General features: G+C 41.3%; 1 protein-coding gene across 2 annotated transcripts in view; it reads left to right on the top strand.

The window, feature by feature from the left end:
• Positions 1-21,078, top strand: part of MAP3K14 (mitogen-activated protein kinase kinase kinase 14) — a 110,245-nt gene extending 89,167 nt beyond the window's left edge. For both annotated transcript variants that reach the window (XM_069237969.1, XM_069237970.1), the window contains exons 12-16: positions 2,931-3,317; positions 4,976-5,082; positions 12,886-13,039; positions 13,540-13,640; positions 14,416-21,078. In XM_069237969.1, coding sequence (XP_069094070.1) covers positions 2,931-3,317; positions 4,976-5,082; positions 12,886-13,039; positions 13,540-13,640; positions 14,416-14,589 — 923 coding nt within the window. In that variant the 3' untranslated portion in view covers positions 14,590-21,078. The remainder of the gene's footprint in view (positions 1-2,930; positions 3,318-4,975; positions 5,083-12,885; positions 13,040-13,539; positions 13,641-14,415) is intronic.
• The last annotated feature ends 219 nt before the right edge of the window (positions 21,079-21,297 follow it).

Raw genomic sequence — 21,297 nt, 5'->3', positions numbered from 1 at the left:
AATAACTTGCACACATCTGGGCCCAGCCCTAGATGGCAGGAGTATGCACAGCGTGTGTATAAACAGACACACATTAGCTTCTTAATTCTACAGGTGTTTGCTCCATTCCACCTACTGGCATTTTGCTAACTGTTCCAGCCTCTGAACTGGTCCCAAGTCCTTTGTTCTAAATTGATCATAGTCTCTCTAAGCCGAAACAAATTTTAGTTATGATCAAAGAAGACTATCATTGTAGTTGAGCGGCAGAATGCATTCAACTTTCCTTGATACCCAGTGCAGAGACTCACTCAACAGAGCCACATACTGTCCCAGGAGGATTGTTTTGTGTTTTTAGCTACTAAAACTTATGCCCACCTATGTGCATACTTTCTCTGTGTCAGTCAGACAAAGATTATTCCAAAGCAGAATACCTCTAAAAGTGCTACAATTCAGAGCTGTCCAAGCTCACAATCAGTATTTCACTGAAGCTGCAACTGCTTCAGGAATCTTCTTCCTGTTGACTTTAGAACAAAGTCTTGTCTGCAGTCATTCCAACCTTTTCTAGTTATACTTGAAATGAAATAAGAATATATTACTTTTGTTCCAATATAACACATTTCTTCCCCAGTCCTAGCTCTCAGCTCTGTCAAATATGTGTTTCTCTGAATGGCCATGCATTCTGAAATAGTAATTTAGATCTTACCAATCCACTGTTAGCATATAAGGTGTTATAATGTTTCGCTAGAGAAGCAGCTAGCATTTCCATGGTGAAAATAGCTTTTATGCTTTTTCACTGAGCTTCTATATGTCCTACTTTTAAATACCATGCGCCCTACTCAATGAGCAATAGGACCCTTCTTAGGAGTGGCTTATTAATATCTAAAAGTAAGATTTAGGCCTGCCTCAAGGTTGTATTTTGGCAGGTCAAATTGGCAATTGAAAACGGCATAGCCAGGCTACAAGTGGCAGGCCTAGAGACATGCTTTATTCTCAGATTGTAATGGTTGGCACAATGAGTGCTGCAGTCCACTGGTGACATAACAAACAGGTCATCGGAACACTGTGGGTATACTAATGACTTGTATGTAGTTAAATATGCCAAGCAGGAGTATACCAGTTCTGCCATGTTGAAAGGAGCAGAACACATACTTTACCCTGGTTAGCAGGGGTAAAGTACATAGAGTTCCATAGCCAGCAAAAGCAGGGTTCAGCAAAAAGGCCTAAACAAAATTGGGGTGACCCTGCAGAAAGGGCAAATGTCCAACATTGATGATGCTAAGAAATGTATATATAATGAGAGAAAGAGAGTTACAAGTGCGCAGGCAGGCTGCATTTTGTGGTCCATAACATTGCTCCCGTGATATCTTGTGTTAAGGTATCTGAACAGAAACTAGTCATACCTGTGGTGAGAGGACACAGAATCCTCTTCTGTGTTCAGGGAGAGTTTTGGTCAATTGCAGTGATTTTCCTGTTCTGTATTTAATGTCCCTTGTTACAGCGTACTTTTTACATGTTATAAATGCAGGCAAAGCGCTTGCACTAGCATTACTCCTACAGTATGATCTACACTATAGAACAGAAAAACACTTTTTCATTTGTAGGCAGACTTACTGTTTCTCTGTTTCCAAGTCTGCATCAGGCGTTTTCCTGCACTTTTTTACTACTTACATGGGAATTATAAATGCACTTCAAATAGATGATTACTTCTAGGTATACTTGTTCGTGACCTCTGCACCTTTCTTCAGAGAGGTGTAGACTACAAAACAGAATATTGGCAACCGCAAGATTGGATGAGGACATGGGAGCTGTACATTTTAATAGTTTAGTTGGCATGCAAACATGTTTATGTGCGTGTGGATAAGAAAATAAGTGTTAACCTGGCTGAGAGTTCATCTTAAGAAAAATAAACTGTTTCAGGTGAGTGCGATTTACACAAATTTCAAGCTAAAATGGAGTTCTGACAAAACTTTTTTTTTTTTGAAGATGTGACATTGATAATTAGTGTATTGTTACCCATTATTGAGCGGCCAGGACTTCGAAATTCTTGAGCTTAATAAAGCAATTACAAATCATATGTAAGAATCAAGAACACTTTGTAACGACCTGTTTAGCAAAAAACATAAATAAGTTATAATGACAAAAAACATTTTCTTAAATAGTTTCGGTAGGTAGATTCAGTCACCGTTTGTCCTTTTTAAGCACTGTTTGTAACAGGTGGTACTATAACTGATTTTAGAAACCTTGCAAGCATGACCTCAACAATCAGCATTTAACTCGCTGCACTGTCTTGGCTATGTTTTCTTTCACTCATTTTATATTTGCAATTAACTTCGGAGCTCATTCAGAATGTATTTAATTTACCCAGTATGTACCTCTTTTCAGTTGGCCCTGCTCAGTTCATCTATATTCTTTTACACAAAGGTGCTTTTTGTTCATCTGACCACAAAATACAATGAAGTCAGTGACGCCAAATTCTAGAAGGCTCAATCCTTACATGTTTCTTATTTTTGTTTTCAGTCCCCCTGTACACAGGATCTTTCTGGGGCCTTTTTCAGAGGAGGGCCTCGTAAGGAGATACCCTTGAAAACATTCCATTTTCTTGTGCATTAGCATCTGTTTAGAAGCACTGCCTTTTTCTATGGCAGGGTATCAGGTACAACATCAGAGTCACTCCCTGAGCTTCATCTTGTACCCTCACATGCGTAATCATGTCAAAGGTGGAATACAAGGTGTTAACATGTACTTCCTAATACCAGGCAGGGTTATCCTGACCAGAGAAACACAGGAGGATGTCTGTGATCTCATTGTTTTTCTATGCCTGTATTTGACTAACTAAGGTAGTCAGAGATGTATTATTGATCCATGTTGAGACAGCTTCTTATTTTGCTTAAATATCTGAATTCCTTCTTTTGATGGAATTCAATACTGTTTTATTTTGCATTTCCTTCTAGTTGGAGGTTTGAGAAGCCCATGGAAAGGAGCATACCAAGAACCAAGACATCTCCCCCCGGTTGCTGAAAACAGCTCGAATACACAACCTTCTCCTGTTGCACCAGCCAACCCCATCCTAAAGATTCCCAAAACCGGTCCTCAGCCTGCCACAAGTCTGCAACCTGCCACCAAGCTCCAGCCTGCCACTGGTCCTCCTTTCCAGGCTATCACTCAACAGCAGCTCCCACTCATGCATGAGGAGACTGGATCACAATCCAGCAATAAGGACAAAGAGAAATCGGTAACCTGTGAGATTATGTGCCAGTCCTCAAGGTCCCTCAAGACCATTGGTAGCACTGAGAGGAGGAGGACGTGTTCTGAGCTGGAGCTTCATCAGATGGAGATAGGTAACTGCTCTGCATTTGTTGTAGCTGGACTTTTATGGGCAGGCCAGTGAACTCACTAGAGGGCACGAAAGAAGTATAAGCTGAATCATTTGTCTGCGATCTATTGAAGAATAGAGGGACATTGCGAGGCATTCTGCTAAAGAGCAACTCAGCATCACTACCGTACACAACATCATTACCATTTATACTCGTAACAACGTCAATGTATGTAGATCAAAAACAAAACCCTAAAAATTTCTGCTATCCAAAACGTTACAGTGGCTGAAAAATTCCCACCTAGACTGTTCATTTAAGATAGTAGTGGAGGAGAGGTGAGGTTTTAAGAACTCATGGCTATCTTGTAAATGAATTTGAGTTTTGACTAGTGCTGACACGATTGATCTGCAGCTATCCTAGGTCATGTCTACCTGATTTGCGTGGAACTTAGTTCCATACCAGGAGTGGACCGGATTCAGCTGCTATGTGTAAGCTGTTGCGAGACAAACCATGTCTGGAAAGCTGTGTTCTTTTTAAGTTTGATTTTTTTAAATCATAATTTTAGTTAGAAAGTTAGTACAGTTACTGCAAACTCGCGTTACACTTGGAGTATATAGTAAAATTAAGATTATTACATGCATTAGAAACTACAGTAGACTAATCCAAGTATTTAAAAATATGTATACCCAATCTGAATCACAGGATACTGATTGAGTATTAAAGTCTAGAAAAATCGATAAGATTTTCAAAATAGAAATTTAGTAGTAGGAATGAATGGGGAGAGGGAAATACGAATATGCAATTTCAAAGTTATAACATATAATTACAGCAGTACATTTGTAAACATTCTATTATTACTGTAAAGTGTTATTTCATTTCAATAAGAAGCGAATCCCAGGCATCCAAAATACTTTTTTGTAGTAGGCACAGGTTTAGAATGAGGCAGTTGATCAGATTTTGTTTTAATGATTACGTTTCACTGATAACCGCCTATACTTGCTTCTTGCCAGCACAAAGGGATTTGTTGCAGAGCTGCAGCAATAAATAAATCCCAGGAATAGCAACTGATCAAACAATGGTTTGAACCATAATTCAGGTTCAGAACCAGAATCCAAATTGTTCTGACTAGGTCACAATTGGAACATATAGACAAAACTACTTGTTGGATATTCCAAAGACCAACACATATCACAAAATTGTTATTGTTTACTTAAGAGTGTAAAACGATTTTGTGTGTATGTATATCATATAAAAAGTAAAGTTTAAGTAGTATCGGTTACCCTTCTCAACAAATATGCCAACAAATCTCTATGGACCATAAGATAATAACACCCTGTTGCATGAATGTTCAACATTTGCTTCACTTGTAGGGTTAAACGCCGTAATTAAATCAGATCAGCATAATTTTTAGGCATCAGGGAAACATAGTCCTTTTCATTCATTTAAATACAATCATAACTAAGAGAAAAAGTCTGAGTAAATTTCATATTCATATACGTTAAATTAGTTTGTGAAGCTCGTTTTAGTATCAATTCAACAATTCTTTATTGTTAAAAGCACCACATTTGACACTTCTACTTTTATTCTAAGTAGCAAACTTTATTGAAACCCCTGTTCAGATTGCTAGATTTGCTTGCATTGAAAACCAGGCATTTACTTGCTCTTTGTGTCTCACTTACTAGAATTATTACTGAATAGCCTCTCCCAGCCGTATTCTTTGGAGGAGCACGAACAGATGCTTTCATTCCTCAGCATTGACAGTATGTCCGATTTCGATTCATATAAGAAGGTAAGATATTTCAACTATGATGCCATTCTGTTTTAAAATATTTAAGTCCTGGATTCACCTGCAATACAACTACAAAAACATTAATAATTGCAGGCTTGAAAACTAGACTGTATTGAAAGAAACGTCAGGCAGGAATCTGTTCCATGCATATGATAACTAACCAAAATGAATAAACCATATTTTGGGGGCAGATCCAGATTGTTCCTGAACGTAGGCATCCTAAAGAATATAAAACAGTATTCGGACAATTGATCGGTGCTCTTCCGTGGAAGGGATCTAAATACCCTTTTTACTGGATTCTGAAGGGCTTGGTAGGACAGTCCATAGCATACATTGTTGGTATCAGTGAAGCTTGGTGGTTAATTAGAATGTGATACTGCTTGTGGCTGGGCTTGTGGGTCTCAATATTTTTCACCTAAGGGGTCTCATTAGAGTCTGTCAGCTGTAAGAGGGGAAAAATCAAAGTTTTTGAGTATGTTGGCCTGTTCAGTAGGTCTGGTCTGAGTTTCCTGGGATCTTCAAGCATACAGGAACATAGACAGTTGGGAATTTGGACAGACTGGCTATGGATCCAAAGGTTAGATACCTAAGCAAAAACATTTATAACTATGTCTGCAAGAAAGCAAGAAATCGGACCACTAGAGGTGCAGCATAACACTGTGAAAACTAATTTATTTGAATTGGACTACAGGGCCATCAGGAGTGTTTCACATTTCTTTATCAAGTCTAAGATAAAGAGTTACATTTTGAGGCTTTAGTAGAGTTGAGCTCAAGAATAAAAGAAGCAAGTTAAGGATGCAGAACAAAAGCCAGTGGAGTAGAGGGAAAGACAAATTTGTGAGTGTGAATGGAAACTAGTTTTATGTGTTTCCAGTATGACAATGAACTACAGCCCTGCCCTTTAGACATTTAAATTCTAATGCTTGCTGTACTTTTCAAACATTTTGTAGATCTATACGAGGTATTGACCATTCCTTTTTTGGGGGGATGGTTCATGGATTGACATGGACCCAGCACTGCTGGATGAGCATAGGGCTGATAATGTCCAAGTGTCTGGTGCTGGTGAGGAATTGTGGAACAGTTTTTAATGTGGGTTTTAGTCAAACCATTTTAGAGTTTGGTCATCAAGAGTTTGGCATCCACGATGCATGGAAAGTGCAGAAACAAATTTGATGTGCGTTAGTGTTGGAAGTTGAAATAAAATTGTACTGTATTATTGCAGATAAATATTTAAATATGAACAAGAAACTGATATTTAAAAAACTAAATAATGGCATGTTACAGTATAATATAACATGATAGGAAGTAGTCTGGCCCTCAACTTTCACAAAGCTATAAAATGGTTAGTCACTGTTAAATCCCTGATGTCAAAGACTTCTGTCCTGATAAACGGCAAGGCTATATAAACTAGACTATGTAAAATCAGGCATGGCATTTACGTTTGTAAATATCTTTGTTCTACCAAAAATATGAATTTGTAAGCTGACTGATAACATAATTATTATTCCATTCAAAACAAAGAATAGCAGCAGCAGTACTGAATCTCAGCCATCTTCTGTTAAAAAAAAAAAAAAGACAAGCTATTTTATCTTTAAGTCAAATAGAGCAGGGCAAATATTCAAAATATGTTTAATTGTTTCTTTTGCTGAAAAACACCAACAGCATTTTGTTACTCCTGCAATATTGAGATTCCAGGATCCCTCAAATGTAATTATTTGCAGATAAAAAACTATACAATGATATGTGTATATTTAACCAATGATTTAGGACATCCATGAATATATATTTCTCACTTCCGGGATAGTGAATCGATAATATCATGTGAGTTTTGTTTTCATTTGAATGAGCCCAGGTCTATATGGATGGATTTTATTATTTTATAATTCTAGCTAAAATTATTTTCACTTGAGTTTCATTCAGGTTACATAATGACTGCCATGGAGCTACATGATAAAACATCCGAAGTTCAGACAAATAATTCCTCATGTTGGTGCATTTAAAAAAAAAAAAATCTAGCAGTAAACAAGTGAAATTCTAGGGCAATTAGTGTTTTAAAATGGCAGTATTCGCTCTAATTTAGGCAATCCTATAATTAAATGTGTTTTTAATCCTGTAATGATGCCATGAAAGAAAAGCCTAGTACTAACCTAATACAGCATTGTGAGTTGATTATAGTAGATTGAATAAAAGCTTGATGGAAAAGTTAATTACCTTTGGTATGAAATCTACCTACAGATTCCTCAACTTTGCATATCCCAGGCACAGGCTGGATCCGGAAACTATTGCAATAGCTCTCAGACGCTAGTAGGTGGCACTGGCTAACTTTCAAAGCTGGAAGTGGAGTCAGGTTGACTTCACTAGAGCTGTTAAGCGGCCACTTCAATGACCCCTCATCTATTTTTTCAGGTGCATTTTTTTAAGAGAACATTAACTTTGTATAGGTGCAGTGCAAGAACTAACTTTTTATATGCATCTAAATGAATTTATAGCTATAAAAATAATCATACGTACAGGTATATACAATTATTTATATGTAAAAAAGGCCTTTAAATCAGGAAGGGGGGGTCGATGAGGAATCTGCAGGTGTATGAGTATCTACCAGAAACATTGTTACTGAAGGTTTCTACTTGCAGATTCCTCACCGTTGAATAAATTCCAAAGCAATACTAGTTAGGCAGTGAGTCTCAAAATAAGGTTATACAAGGAAACCTCGTAGTAGTGAATGAGCAAAATATCCATCTTTCGTCACCTCAGAATTCAAGCAGTATTGTTTGGCAAAGGTGTGGGGAATGCCCATGTTGATGCCCTACATATGCTCACCTCTCTGGATCCCTTCACGTGGCTCCATCTTGGCCAGTGCACAGAATACTTTATACATAAAAGAATCCAACAAGAGAGAGAGTTCTTGTCTGGACCACCTTCCTTTTGACTGTGAGTCCTATAAAGAGCTGAAGTTCTGACCTGACCTCTGTGCGGTCAGCGTAAAAACTGACTGCACAGCTAGCGCCTGGCTTGTGCAGCTGATATCCTTCTTTGCTGGATGTGGCAGGAGATAAAAGGTAAATGCAAAAACAACAATGTGATGGATGGAATGCTTGAATGAATCTCCGCCACTGGCGATCACAGGGGCCGCATTCCAATCCATCAGTTTTTTTTTTTTGCCCACCTTGCCACCTTACTTTGGAAACTCAAGGTCTGTCATTTACTTACACTACCGGTCAGAGCTAACAACAACCAAAACAAAACTGTTTGAAGGTTAAGAACCATAGCTGGCAACTGTGTAAAGGCTGAAATGGACGCCCTATCAAGAACATTAGAGCTAAGTGCAAGTCCCATTGAGGGACAACAAAAAAGACTGGTGGAAATAAATTTGCGAGTCCCTTCATCAAGCAAATGACCACCTGTGACTTGAATAAGGATAGTTGATCTTTTAGGCACAAAAAAGTTGCAAAGGCCACAATGTATCCTTTAAAGTTGCCAATGGTACACCTCTGTTGAGCTAAGCACATTGGGAGCTGTAGGATAATAGCCGGATCTACCTTCAGGGTCATTACTCTTATTGTAATATTAGGAAAAAACATTTGTTTAATTTGCCACAATAGTTCATAGCCGACATTATGATACGATAACATGGACCACTTTTGGTGGGCGACTGAAAGCATGTACATGCCCCACTCAGTCATCAAGACATGAAGGTTCAGAGTTTTGAGATTAGGGTGCAGAATTTGCCCTCCTAATTGGAAGACTAGGTCCAGTCTGAGTGGAAGTCGAACAGGACTACACCGGGAGAGATACAGAAGGTCTGCGTACCATACCCGTCTCAGCCAATCCCGTGGAATGAAGATGACTTGGGCCTGGTCTTGACAAATATTGCTCTGAACCAGAGGAATCGAGACTATGGGAGGAAACACGTAGTGAAATGGAAATGTCCACTTCAAATTAAATGTGTCCCCCCATGGTTTCTTGCAACAGATGCTGGACGGGCACGGAACCCTGGGCAGTGGACATTCTTGTGAGTAACAAAAAGGACCTCCTAAGGGGTGCACCAATGGGTGAAGAGAATTTGAATCGGCTCTGGATGGAGACGCCACATGTGATACATGACACCATCAGCTAAGGCTGTCGACCCGGATGTTCAGCGAGCCGGCCAGGTGGTTGGCAACCATCCAAAGCCCTTATTGGTGCACCTATGGCCAGTCTCAACGCTTTTTAAGAAAGCTTGAGAAATCCCAGACATCCCTTCTTGTTCATGTACCACACTGCATATTGTTTATTACGATCTGGTACAACTAACCATGAGTGTACAGGAGTAAGGCCTTGTGCTCTAGCCGAATGGCCTGTATCTCTAACAGATTGATCAGTAATCTCTGCTTTTCTGAAGACAAGAGGCATGTGATCTCCAGATCCCTCCCCCGATGCGTACCCCATCTGGAGATGAATGCATCTGTCACTGTTGTTTCCACAGCCTCAGGGGCACAAAACAGCCGTCATTGCAAAAGATTGTCTTCTGCCTCCCAGCAGGCCAAATCTGCTTTAGTGTCACTGGAGATCACAATGGAGCATGTTACTTCTCTCTGTTGTTCTAACCACTGCTTTCCGGAGTGACCATTGGGAAGCACTCATGTCTTACCAAGGATAAGTGACCAAGAGAATGCTGAAGGTCAATAGACGGTTTGGAACCATATTCTGAGTGTGCTGAATCCTCAGTTGAGGAGTAAAAGCTCGGAGTGAGATGGTATCCAATAATGTCCCCATGAATAAGCGACTCCCCAGCATTTTTTGCCACTGCAGGATTGTGATGTGAAAGTAGACATCCTGAAAGTTGAGAGACATCATCCCGTCTTCTCCAGCAGGGTTCCTTGACTGTCTCTGTAAGACTTTGTTAAAAGGATGAAGGGGCTCTTTGGGTGCAGTGGACATTTCTAGAACATCTGTAAGGCTGTTGGGATAGTGTTCTACTAAGAGAAGAAGCTCTACATTGTGTGCAGCCTTTTCTAGGCTTCCTGAAGAGCCGTGAGGTTGGTAGAGTTAGTAGAAGGTAAGAGGGTCTTCTATCTCTGCCTGGACCTGATCTTGATTGTGTGTCAGAAAATAGGTCGTAAATAGATTTCCAATACACTTTCTGAGTGCCATCCTCTGTGTTGCTCATCTTCAGCTTTTGTATCTCCCTTCTTGACCTCCGGTATTGTGTGGGGATGTGGGTATAGTGATGGTAGCATCACTTGTGGCATCAATGGGGCCGATGCTGCGGTTGAACTCTGTGCCGATCCAAGCGTCTGTGGTATTGATGTCAGAATAGTAGTCGGGAAGAGAGCCGCATTAGTATAATACCTGACTATGCCAGTTGTGCATAGGGCGCCAATGGAACATTAGGTATCAGAAGAGAGCTGAATGAAGGCTCAAATGGACCCATGGGCCGAGGTGGCCTCCAAAGAGGACCATTGCCTTTTGAAATATCTCCACCATTGCTTGGAGAAAGTATGCTGGTCTGTTCCAGACACCAGAAACTCCAGGTATGTTAATGTCAGTAGTGACAAAAGGGGAGGCATATATGTGGGCAGTGGAGTCTGTGGCGTCAGCGAAGTCTGTTGTGGGAACATGTCCACTATCTGGGGTACAGGTAAGGGCTGGGAAAAAGACCTGGGAGGAGTCTTACCTTTAGATTTGTATCTCCTGGGGGAAGAAGAAGACTGTTGCTTCTCTTTCTTGTGACAGTGCCTTTTTTCCCTTGATGATTTAAATGGGGAGTGGAGTGGAAGGAAAACCTCAGTCTTTTTCTGGCCTTTGACCAAGAACTAGTGCGACAATGGCTTCTGAGGTCGTTCTTCACCCTACTCATAGTTTGCCCGCTTGTTTCTTTTTGCCTTAGGTATCTTTTTAATGCAAGGATCATACCTCAACGAGTCATGCCTGGATTAGAAAAACCATCATCGTCTAGATCCGAAATGGACATTTGTCCGTCACATTTTCGACAAATAATGAATCCTGGTTTCTTATGGGGGTGACATTATGACGTTCTGCATTAAATTTATTTTCTCATGTGAGGTGACAGAAGTTCTGGACCCGCCTCGAAAGGCGTGGTAAAAAACAGCACTCAAGTTATGTTGCTGAAGTGGCTTCTTTTTTGGCCTCAGTGGCATCCTAGGATATTTATTTCCAGGATTAAGGTGAAGCCAGCGGCACCTGCCGATTAAAAAAAAAAAGAGCTATTGCAAATGTTTGTGGATTAAGTAATGTTATGTCTTTTTGTAAATCGCACCTTCACTACAAGGGTATCCCGAAGCTGAAGAATGTATCCAGTCAGCTTTTGGGATATTCAAAGGTGAAGAATCTGCAGGTAGAAGTATTAATCAGAAACCGTTGATGATTGGTGAGGTATTCCACGACCCCTTCAATTTTCCGAAATAGGCAGGTGAGTGATAGAATTGGTTCGTGTTTAGCCTGAATAGATTTAATCAGCCACCATAGTCCTACCTCCTTATTGTGATCATGACACACTTAACTATCGTTTTTAAAGAATTAAAAAGTGCACATCTCGGTTTGTATTTTTTTTTTTTTAAATGACGAATGGTAATTGCTTATTCTAATGGTATTATCTACCAGATAAACCTTACCTGTTTTTTTGTGAAACCACAATTCTTGTTTTTTTCGCTATTAGGTGTGCATAGATTATCCTGGTTATATTTTCCTAGTCTCTACAATGTTTGAAAGCCTGGTGGGTTAGAAGCTAATATCACTGAAGCGCACCCATCGGGTAAGCAGGGACTTCTCTGCTCTCCTAGCTCTGGAGAGGCACCACCAGGAGTATCGAGCTGCACTGGGAGATATGACCTGTATAAGGAGATAGAATGGGGCCTATTTTTATTGTTTTGATGTGTACAATTCGCCACATGATAACTTAACCTTAACCCCTGTGTTTGACTATAATTTATTCACAAGTCTCAGCAAGGTATTATAAATCGCTCACCTACTGAGTTTGGCCAAAAGGAGCTTGTTTAATGCCATTGTGCACTATTAAAGAAAAAGTCATTATTATCCACTTTGAGCGGTTTTTTTTGCGGATTCCATTCTGGGTAAAGTACAGTAGTTTTGCAGTCTGCAGCCAGGCTTCCACTTTAACCAAGATCGTTCTGACAAATTTCTATCTAACAAAGTGATTACTTCGTAGCTTTTGGGATTATCAATTGACCCATTGATTGCAAAACATACCCCTTCTATAGTGATGGAATAATACTACGGTTCATGATTTTATTATATAATAAGGTAAAAAAATCGTAAATTGAGAGCCGTAAGAAATATAATATATTGGTGCTGATAATAAAACTGGTAAAGGGGAACATTCAAAGAAGGCTCCAGTAAATCTCTTGAAGTGGAACTGACGCCTAAATATTTTTCCTTGGTTTGACACCCGCCAACTCTCTTTATTGACCTAGGAAGGAGATAGCTAGACCCTAACCTCTCCCACAGATCGACCAGTTATATAATGCTAGGGCATGAGGATTTGAGCTAGGTGGCAGGTTTTACTGGGGCGTGACATGGTGCAGTACAGTCACCCCTTGTAGAGAAAACATCTGTTAGTATTGCGGTGCAGTGAGCATGACAGTAACAAAAACGTTTTACACTGGCAGTTTTCTCTCTACAATAGCTGCCGTATCATTGACCGAGATTTCAGAATGACTCCAAATAATCAGTAAAATGCATGCTACTGGAGCAGAAAGTAAATGCTATGTCACGCGTGTTTATATAATGTGCATTCTGCCATTTGCATGGGCTAAGGAATTATGCTTATTCTCTTCATTTTAGGACTCACTTAATATGTCCTTGAGCCGGAGGGACAATGTAAGTTCTGGGAGTTCTGGGATACACTCCTGGAATAGTCAAGCAGAAGGACAGAACTCAAGCTGGCACTGTCTACTAAGTCGGAGTCGGCAGACAGACACTCCAAGCTATTTCAATGGTAGGAGAAACTTGTTTTGTGAATGTTGCAGATTTGCTGCAGTTCCCTCCACCCACACAGGCATGTTTGATCTGCTTTTTCTTAAACCCCCTTACCTGTGTACCACATTACCTGTTGGACCTTACACATGGAAGCGTCTAGCTTCATTACCTGTGTATGGCAGACAGGTTAACCAATGAGAAAATCATGAATCTTCATCCACTGTATTTCTGGAGGCACTTCCATGCGCGCCCAAGTCATTGTACATTCAGTCACTGGTAGCTTTATGATGCAAGAATGCATGTATGACAGCTGGCGTGGTCTACCTTTGTTGCCCTGGAGATATCTTCTCCAAATTCTGTAATTAACTTGTCTTTTCTTGTCAAACTTCACATTAAATGGGACAACTTACAGATTTTTACCTTTCCCACTAATACAAATGCCGTGTCTGCTCTTTTAGCATGGAGGAACGTGTGGGTGGCAAAAACTGACCTTCTTATAATTCTTTTTTTCCTTTGCAGGAGTTAAGATCCAAGTGCAGTCCATGAGGGGGGACACCCTACACATACGAGAGTACCGTAAGGTGAAGGTGAGAGACGTCGCTTTGGGAATAAGCGGCCAGGTAAGCAATTGAGCTGCTGAGGAACAAAGAGTTCTGGTAGTGATTGTAATTGGTCACCTGCTCTTCCTAGGGAATGTCTATCAACGGCAGCTACATTTTGACAAGCTTCCCATTTTGACAAGCTTTGACAAGATTTCTTTCCATTCCTGCAAGATGTGGGAAATATGAATGAATGCTGGTGAAATGTTTCTCTGTTCAGTCCGGTGTTTACTGGTTTGCAGTCTCGGTCACTAGGCTACACTGTGCTAGAATTAAGCCTTCACTGAACAGTGCTTCATAAGACATTTGTCCACTTCACCACTTGAGCAGGTCATTAAAGTGACAAAGTAATGCTTTCTGCTAAGCATATATCGTATATACTAGAGAACTCTGCACCAAGTTTGTAACTTATACCAGACTCCATATCAGAATGAGCTCGGCGAGTTAGAGGTGAAAGTTGGGATGTATTCATGTTCGACGTGGAACATGTGCACCAAATGTGGATGTTAAAGCCATCCAGATTTCTGTGTGGTGTGTTCTTTAGCTGTTGCTGAATGGCTCCCTCATGTTGGTGTGTAATCGTTTTTTGCTTATGGTCTTTTGCTGTAAGGCCTGAAGAGAATTTGTCTAGGGCGAGGCCCTTCATGCACGTTATTGAGTGCACCATTAATCCAGGCCCACTTTTCAGCTTCCAGGGTACATGCTAAGTTCATCCCGTCTCGAAATGCTAACGTCTCTAAGATGGTAGTTTGATGGATGGATAGAGGTCTGACCATCTGCCTTGTCTCATCCACAGATTGAAGTGTCCGAATTCAGCCTGATGATGAAGGATGACCAGCTCGTTGAGTATGATATGGAGGTCCCAGACTCTGGAATTGAGTTGTATTGCACCCTGGCCCCAGACTGCGTTTCTGGGTGGACCTGGAGAGTGAAGAATGGAAAGCTGGAAAAGAGGCAGAAGGGGTCCTGACACATCTGAACCTCCAACAGGATAAATGAGACTCCTTCGTCTGCGCAGAATGTGTAGGAGGGCATTGGAGAGTTATGGAAAGTTGGATTTCTAAAAGTGCCTTTGAGCCTCAATCCTTGGGATCACGATCTTGTGATAACCACCTCTTTGCTGAACTATCTCAGAGCTGTCCTGTTGAAAAACCTGCATGAATCTGATGATAAGAGTGTTAAGCCCTGCTCCTGCTGTGTATTGCCGACATCATTCTTTTTCCTACACGGGTGTGACATTTGAAGTTGATTGTCGATCTAAGAATAAATGAGTGCAAGAGGTTTATGTAAAATATGTGCTATTCCTCCAATGCAGGAATGCACGGAAAGTACATAGGTAGAAGGTCCTGAATAGCATACTCCTTTCTGAAGTCCCTTTGTCTCTCTGTGCAGCGCTTTCCCCGTCCCATTCGTTTCATCCTGTTTGGACCCAAACTGTTCATCTACTTTTTTTTCTTCCTCTAAACGAATCCAAACGACCAACTAATTTGATCTGATCTCCCTAGAACATGCATTAAAAATACCTGTTGTTAGATTACAAATGGCTGGGGCCTACAGTTATGAGTTGGGATTTCCAGGTTCCTAGGATTTGCAGGAAATTGCCACAGTGCAAATAAGAGATACATAAATGTGATGGGAGGGACTGCCTACATTGATCTAGTCCACTAGAAAGTAATCAGGCCAGATTCTAGTCTGTCGTTGTTTATGCCCACTTTGCTACTAGAGAGAAACTGGCCATATCAACTTTGGTCATCCTCCAGTAGGAAAGATCTAGCCCAAACTACCACCCAGGTTTTCTCCAGACAATCCCAGACTTATTTACGTCTTCTTAAGCCTCATTAGAGAAGTATAGCTTGAGCGCTTGGCCAATGTCCTGTCATATTCAGTCCTATGCACTGAGGAGAAATCAGACATGTGGTGATGGGTGGAATGCCTTAATTAATCTCAGCCATTGGTAATTACTATGGCTGCTTATGTTTTCACTTTTATCAGTTTTCCTCACCACTGTTATTTCTCCCACAATTTATTTGGGAGTAGGTTAAATTTAAGAGTTCTTTCCCAGTCTCTTGCCCCTTCTCACCTCTTGGAGTATGCATACAATTCTCACACTCAGCGTAGTTGTTCTCTTTCCCTTGCTTCTTCTCTAGGTCTGGTTCTTTTATTGTACAACACGCTGTATAGGACCTCAATATATTTTGCTACTTTTAGGCATCGTAGTAATCTGTTATTGGTCTTGCCACTCATTTTTGATTGGGTCATTGGGAAAGTTCTAGTTTACAGCCTCCTATCCTTAGCCCGGGTCTTTCTGCGGTGTTAAACTCTTGTTCTCCAAGTAGAGACCCAGTACTTTGCCATTATCTAGAAACTCACTGCAGGAGCCCAGACATAAACAATGCAGTCTGATCTCTTTGTGTGGTTGCCTCTCCTGCATTCAGCAGAGGCTGTGGAGCTGTTTGTGGCGGCATTCTCCAGCAAGCCATGAATTAAAACACACACACTATGAGGCACTACAAAGCACTACATAATTGACCTAACAGAGCACATTTGAAATGGTGATGTATTTATGCAGCACTGCATGCATTATCTGGGCACTTTTTAGGCCATCTGTGCTGCAGACATCACAATACAGTGGGCGCCCTGTGATAATCTATCTCCAGGGCTTACGGGATAAAGTAGATGAAGGGAGAAGACAGGTTAGTCTGAACTGATAATAGTAACTTCTGCGAAGAATCGTCAGGAAGACTGTGCTCTCATTTCTTAATAAGGTTCCCATATATCTTTGATCGAGATCTGCAAACTCTCAATTCCATCTTTAATGGTAGTTATAAATTGCCATGCTCACTGCTGCTCCTATTATTCTGCCAACCCTTCTCTGTTGGTTGTAATGTACCTGCAGTGGTCCATTAACCCCCAACTAGATTTGCATGGCATTATCAACATGCAAATACATTTTATTTTACAATTTCTTTCACATAAGCTACTACCAAAATTAGCATTTATGAATTGTTCCACAGCTGTTTCGTGTCTGGTGTGAGTCGTTGTTGGAAACTGGGCTATTAGTTGTATGGCCAGCATGAATAAGAAGAGTTCCTCAGTAGGAACAAACACCCCATTGTAGCGCTTGACTCTTACAAGGTAGCGAGGTGGAGCAGTCTAAGTCCTATTCTGGAGAGGTGGTGTGGGCTAGTAATCACCGATCACAGGCACACAATAGTAACACTCAATAAACGATTGTCCAGTCAGTACTTTTTCTTTAGAAAAAATAAATACTTTTATTACGCACACACTACTGTAATACAATAATTTACAAATATACATTGGCATATGGAACATACCATAGATAATGTATAAATCACTGGTGACCCTAGAGGGATCACCCAAACATATCAATTGAGTTTCAACAGTCATTCTGTAGTAACTATATTGCTTTGGCATGACTCATTATATTAATTGCAATAAGTATGTATCAATAAAATGTGCTATTCTCATGAAAATACTATAAAACAGTTATCAGGACATTTTGTGTGTGCATTCTTTTATATACTTGGAATTAGACTTTAACGGTCAGAACAGCCACTAGAGGGCATCATGCTGAAAATGACATGTTGAAAAAGCATTGTAGTATAACCATATAATCAGCCCCTAGAGGGCATAACCAGATAAAATAGCACAGTGAAAGCATTGCAGTGTAACCGTACATTCATCCCCTAGAGAGTGTAACCACACAAACAATGGATTACACATTTTACGCCTTCTGAAATGTTACCATACACAAGGCCCATAGAAGACAAGCTACTCCCAGCTATATAGCAAAAGCTGTAGCTATGTGAGAGCTTGAAAATGCAAGTAAAACCAGGGGAAGTGATGATTTTGGGGTCCTCCCACCCCCAACTGAGGGTCAGGACCCAGAAGATGATAGGACGAGCAAGAGCACATCGTGCTGAGCAATGTGGTGGTGGTCCATCGTCCTAGAACCACCACAGACAGAGATATGAGCAAATATGCTTTTTAAGTAAAAGGCCCCGCAAAGCATTAAGGGGGCGAGTCTCCATAGTGCAGTGAATATTACAGCAGCGGCTCTCCCGCTGTGCAGAGGACAGTAGCAATGAGGCTTTTTTTTCCTCTTTTTAAATGTGGCCTCGTGCCGCGTTTTTCCTTTTTTGTTTTTGATTGGGGGAGAGGGCGTGCCTGGTCCTACAGCTGAATGAAGTTGGGGGGGCAGCACAGCGAACCCATCACCGGCTGTCCCACAGGCTCCCCGGCCCTACGTGTGGCCTGGGGGAAATGGATCACACAACAGTGGAGGCCATCCTCTCTGAGGGAAGAAAATTAGGTCAAAGGTCAACAAACTTTAGAATGTCATACCTCTGGCCCTGTTGGGCCAATTTGGATGAGCCTGGGCTCATTTTACTCCTTGTGGCGAGCTCTATCCAGCAGTTGCAACAACCCTCCTCACCTCCAAAGTGGTGTAGTCCTCCAAAAGCTGGTCCTCCTGGATCCCTGCACCAGTTCTCTTTTGAGGCTTTTTTGGTGGGTGCAGAAAATTCCAGAACTTCCCCCAACTGGTCCTAGGGGGAAGTCAGAGGGCCAGCCTCACTGATCCTTGGGGAGACCTTCTGGTCCTGGGGTCAACTGGACAGAGTTCTGGGTCCTGAATGGGGGTCAGGAGGTTCCTCCTTCCATGGCAGTCCCAGGATTCAGCTGCTAAGCAGATAGAAACTTTTCAGGCAAGGGAAGAGTCTTCCCGCTTGTGAAAGAGCTTATAAAGGGGAGAGGAAAGTTCCAGAAGACAGGCACCCCTAACCCATCATGGGGTGCCACATCACCTCTGGACCCCTGTCCTAATCCTCTTGTACAGCATGTTGGGACAATCCAAAATGGCATCATACAAGAGTCACTGGTAACATTAGCTTCTGGGGCCTCACTGACACCACTGCCAGGGACTTGCACACTAGAATTTCAAAGGAAGCCCCCTGGTGGATTGGCTCCAGTTGTGTGGACACTTTCCTTTGTTCAGTGGACTTGGGCAAGCCCATCCGTGGTACAGTATGACAGCTGTGTGATTGATACAGATCATTCCGCCACACCCCTTCTCAGGAGTACTAGTACTAATGGCTCCTTTTAGTGGGGGGGAGCCTTTGTTCCTGCTGCTGGAGAATAAGCAATTACTGGGCACAGCAAGCTGACAAAAGGTCTGATCTCTGATCCTGAGCTAAGCCAGGAAAACATGGAAACTCTGAATGACACACAAGATGCATAGTTATCATTTTGAAAGAAAAGTTGCAAGTTTGGCTTTCTCGCACAGGTTACACTCAAATTCAAGACGTCAGTGGTCTCTGTAGGCCAAGGGGAAGGTATACTACACTCTAAGGCAGTTCCTTCCCTATGTGTATAATGCAGTGTCACTACAGTTAAAACATTAAAGCACACTGACTTTCCCCTGGAATAGTTTACACTACTTTTATGAGGCCTAGCCCACCTGAAAGCCTAATCCTGCAGAGTCCCCAATTGCGCCAGGCTACCTGTGCGCTGTACCAGGCTGTGCATGACAGTAGTCTCCCAAGCGCAGCTTGAGTACTTGTGCACTCGCGTGTGCACATGTCCACATGTAACCAGCCAAGTGCCCCTCCCTTGCTCTTGCTGCGTCGCAGTGGCCTTATCTTAAAAGGCGGACACTAGCAGTCTGCTTACTATGTGATTACCGGGGGGGAGATACTGGTAGTGAGGCTCACCCACAGTAAAAAGTCCAAAAACCAGGTGATTAGAAAAGCAAAAAAAATCCAGGTGTACAGCTGGGCAGAATCCGGTGCAACAGTCGCTTTTCCAGTTTGTTTTTCCTATAACCTTTATCGTGAAAACACATTACAATTACTAGAATTCATTGAAATAGAGGACTAGGTAGTTACTTGTTTGACATGAGTTCTTTAACAAAAGCATACAACTGGCTGGCCAGTGTGTAGTCAGTGTAATCATGCATGAAAGTACCTCAATTAAGTTAAAATAGTGTAAAATTAATACAGGGGATGGGTTCTCACAAACACCTGCTCAGATGGAAGTACAGATTATAAAACGGGCCAGATCATGGTTGTAGCATTGTGGGGGGGAGTGGAAGGGGTGCTCATGGGGCTGAGAACACTTATGTGGCTTGGCGAGCATGCCCCCATGCCTTTTCAGGTGGCTCTAGTGCAAAACATGCCTGCCTGCATTCTAAGGCAAGTTTTACAAACCACATTAACCCATTCTTGGTTTGCTAACCATCTTATCTGCCTATGGCAAAAGGACCTGGTTCTCCACAATCTGCTGGTCTAGTTTGCCTTGTGGCTGTTTTATAGGATACTGTTTAATCTGACCTATTTTGCTGTATTTTAACTAATGAAGTCTACACATTTTGCTTTTTTGACTTAATTGTAAATATTTAAACCGTTAACAAAATGTGTTATATAGTATAAATTAAAGAAACTAATAAGATGTAAATTCACTTTGTTAGTCAAGCACAATTGTCTTACTCCACAGAAAGACTTTCCAAACAAAATTAAAGTCGCGTGTGCTTTGTCACGGCCATAAAACCCGTGTTTGTGGCATATGTAGCTGTAGATACTGTAATGATATCTGTATTTAACCACTGCTCCATCTTGTCCACTGACTCCATTTTGTGCTTATCTTAGCTTCACACACCGTCACATTGGCGGCCACTAGCTCCATTTTGATTACAGACTCCATTTTGTGCTTAACTTAGCTTTAGCCACCGTCACGTTAGAGGTGCAGGTATTTTTCCACGCACAAGTTATGCAATGTGTTTATCGCTCATGTTTTCACTCTTCGTGATCTTTATCACCAAGGGCTAGAACATAAAACTTGGAGGTGTATGAGTGAGATAAGAATGTACTAGGATGCTGTTTATAGTACGGCAAGGAACGGTTTGGTCTTGGAAAAGCACCTTGGGATGTGGCCAATTTACAACATGCCCTTCTCAAAACCAATCTGTTTTGGCCAGCGTTTGAACAACAACTCACTGGATGAGAGGAGGGATTTCTAGAACTCTCTTCTACAGCTTGTTTAAAAGTATATAAGAGGAGGAAGCTAGGCGACTGTGTAAATATTGAGCTCAGGAGGGGAAGGGACACCTTTGCCCCCCATCACTCCCTTAAGTGTAGTTCTCTCTCTTCACGGTCGCCTGCCTGTTCCTGGCAAGGAGATGAAGCAAGGGAGCCCCATGGTGATGAATTCTCTTTTGATTATTATTTCTAGCTTTGCATTGTGCATGAGTATATAATTACTGCATATGCAGATACATAATCCATGATGAAAGGAGTGTATTTTCATTGTTTGTTTTTATGAGCTTAATTATCCTACTGCTGTGATTATTTTTGGAAGTGTATTTGTGTTGCTGCATTTGACCTACATGTCTCCTCTATTCAAACCTGAAACAGTGCTTTAATAAATTTATTACTCAGACTAAGAGTTCTGCATTGTTGGAATTCCTTTTATTTGTGTTTCCTCTCATTTTAGAGTGAGGCAGTACATTTTTATTTCAGTGCGGTGACTTTCTTCAAATGTGCACTCGTATTTTACTTAATTTACTTTTTTATTCAAACTTTGCAAAGTGCCTTGATAAATGTGTTTCTCGGACTGAGAGGGTTGTATACCAGAAATTACTTTCAGTATTTGTGTATTTCTT

Source organism: Pleurodeles waltl, chromosome 6, assembly GCF_031143425.1.
Source record: "Pleurodeles waltl isolate 20211129_DDA chromosome 6, aPleWal1.hap1.20221129, whole genome shotgun sequence".
In the NCBI taxonomy this organism is placed as follows: Eukaryota; Metazoa; Chordata; class Amphibia; order Caudata; family Salamandridae; genus Pleurodeles; species Pleurodeles waltl.
Note: the sequence above shows the minus strand (reverse complement) of the source record. Positions and strands in the feature narration are given on the sequence as shown.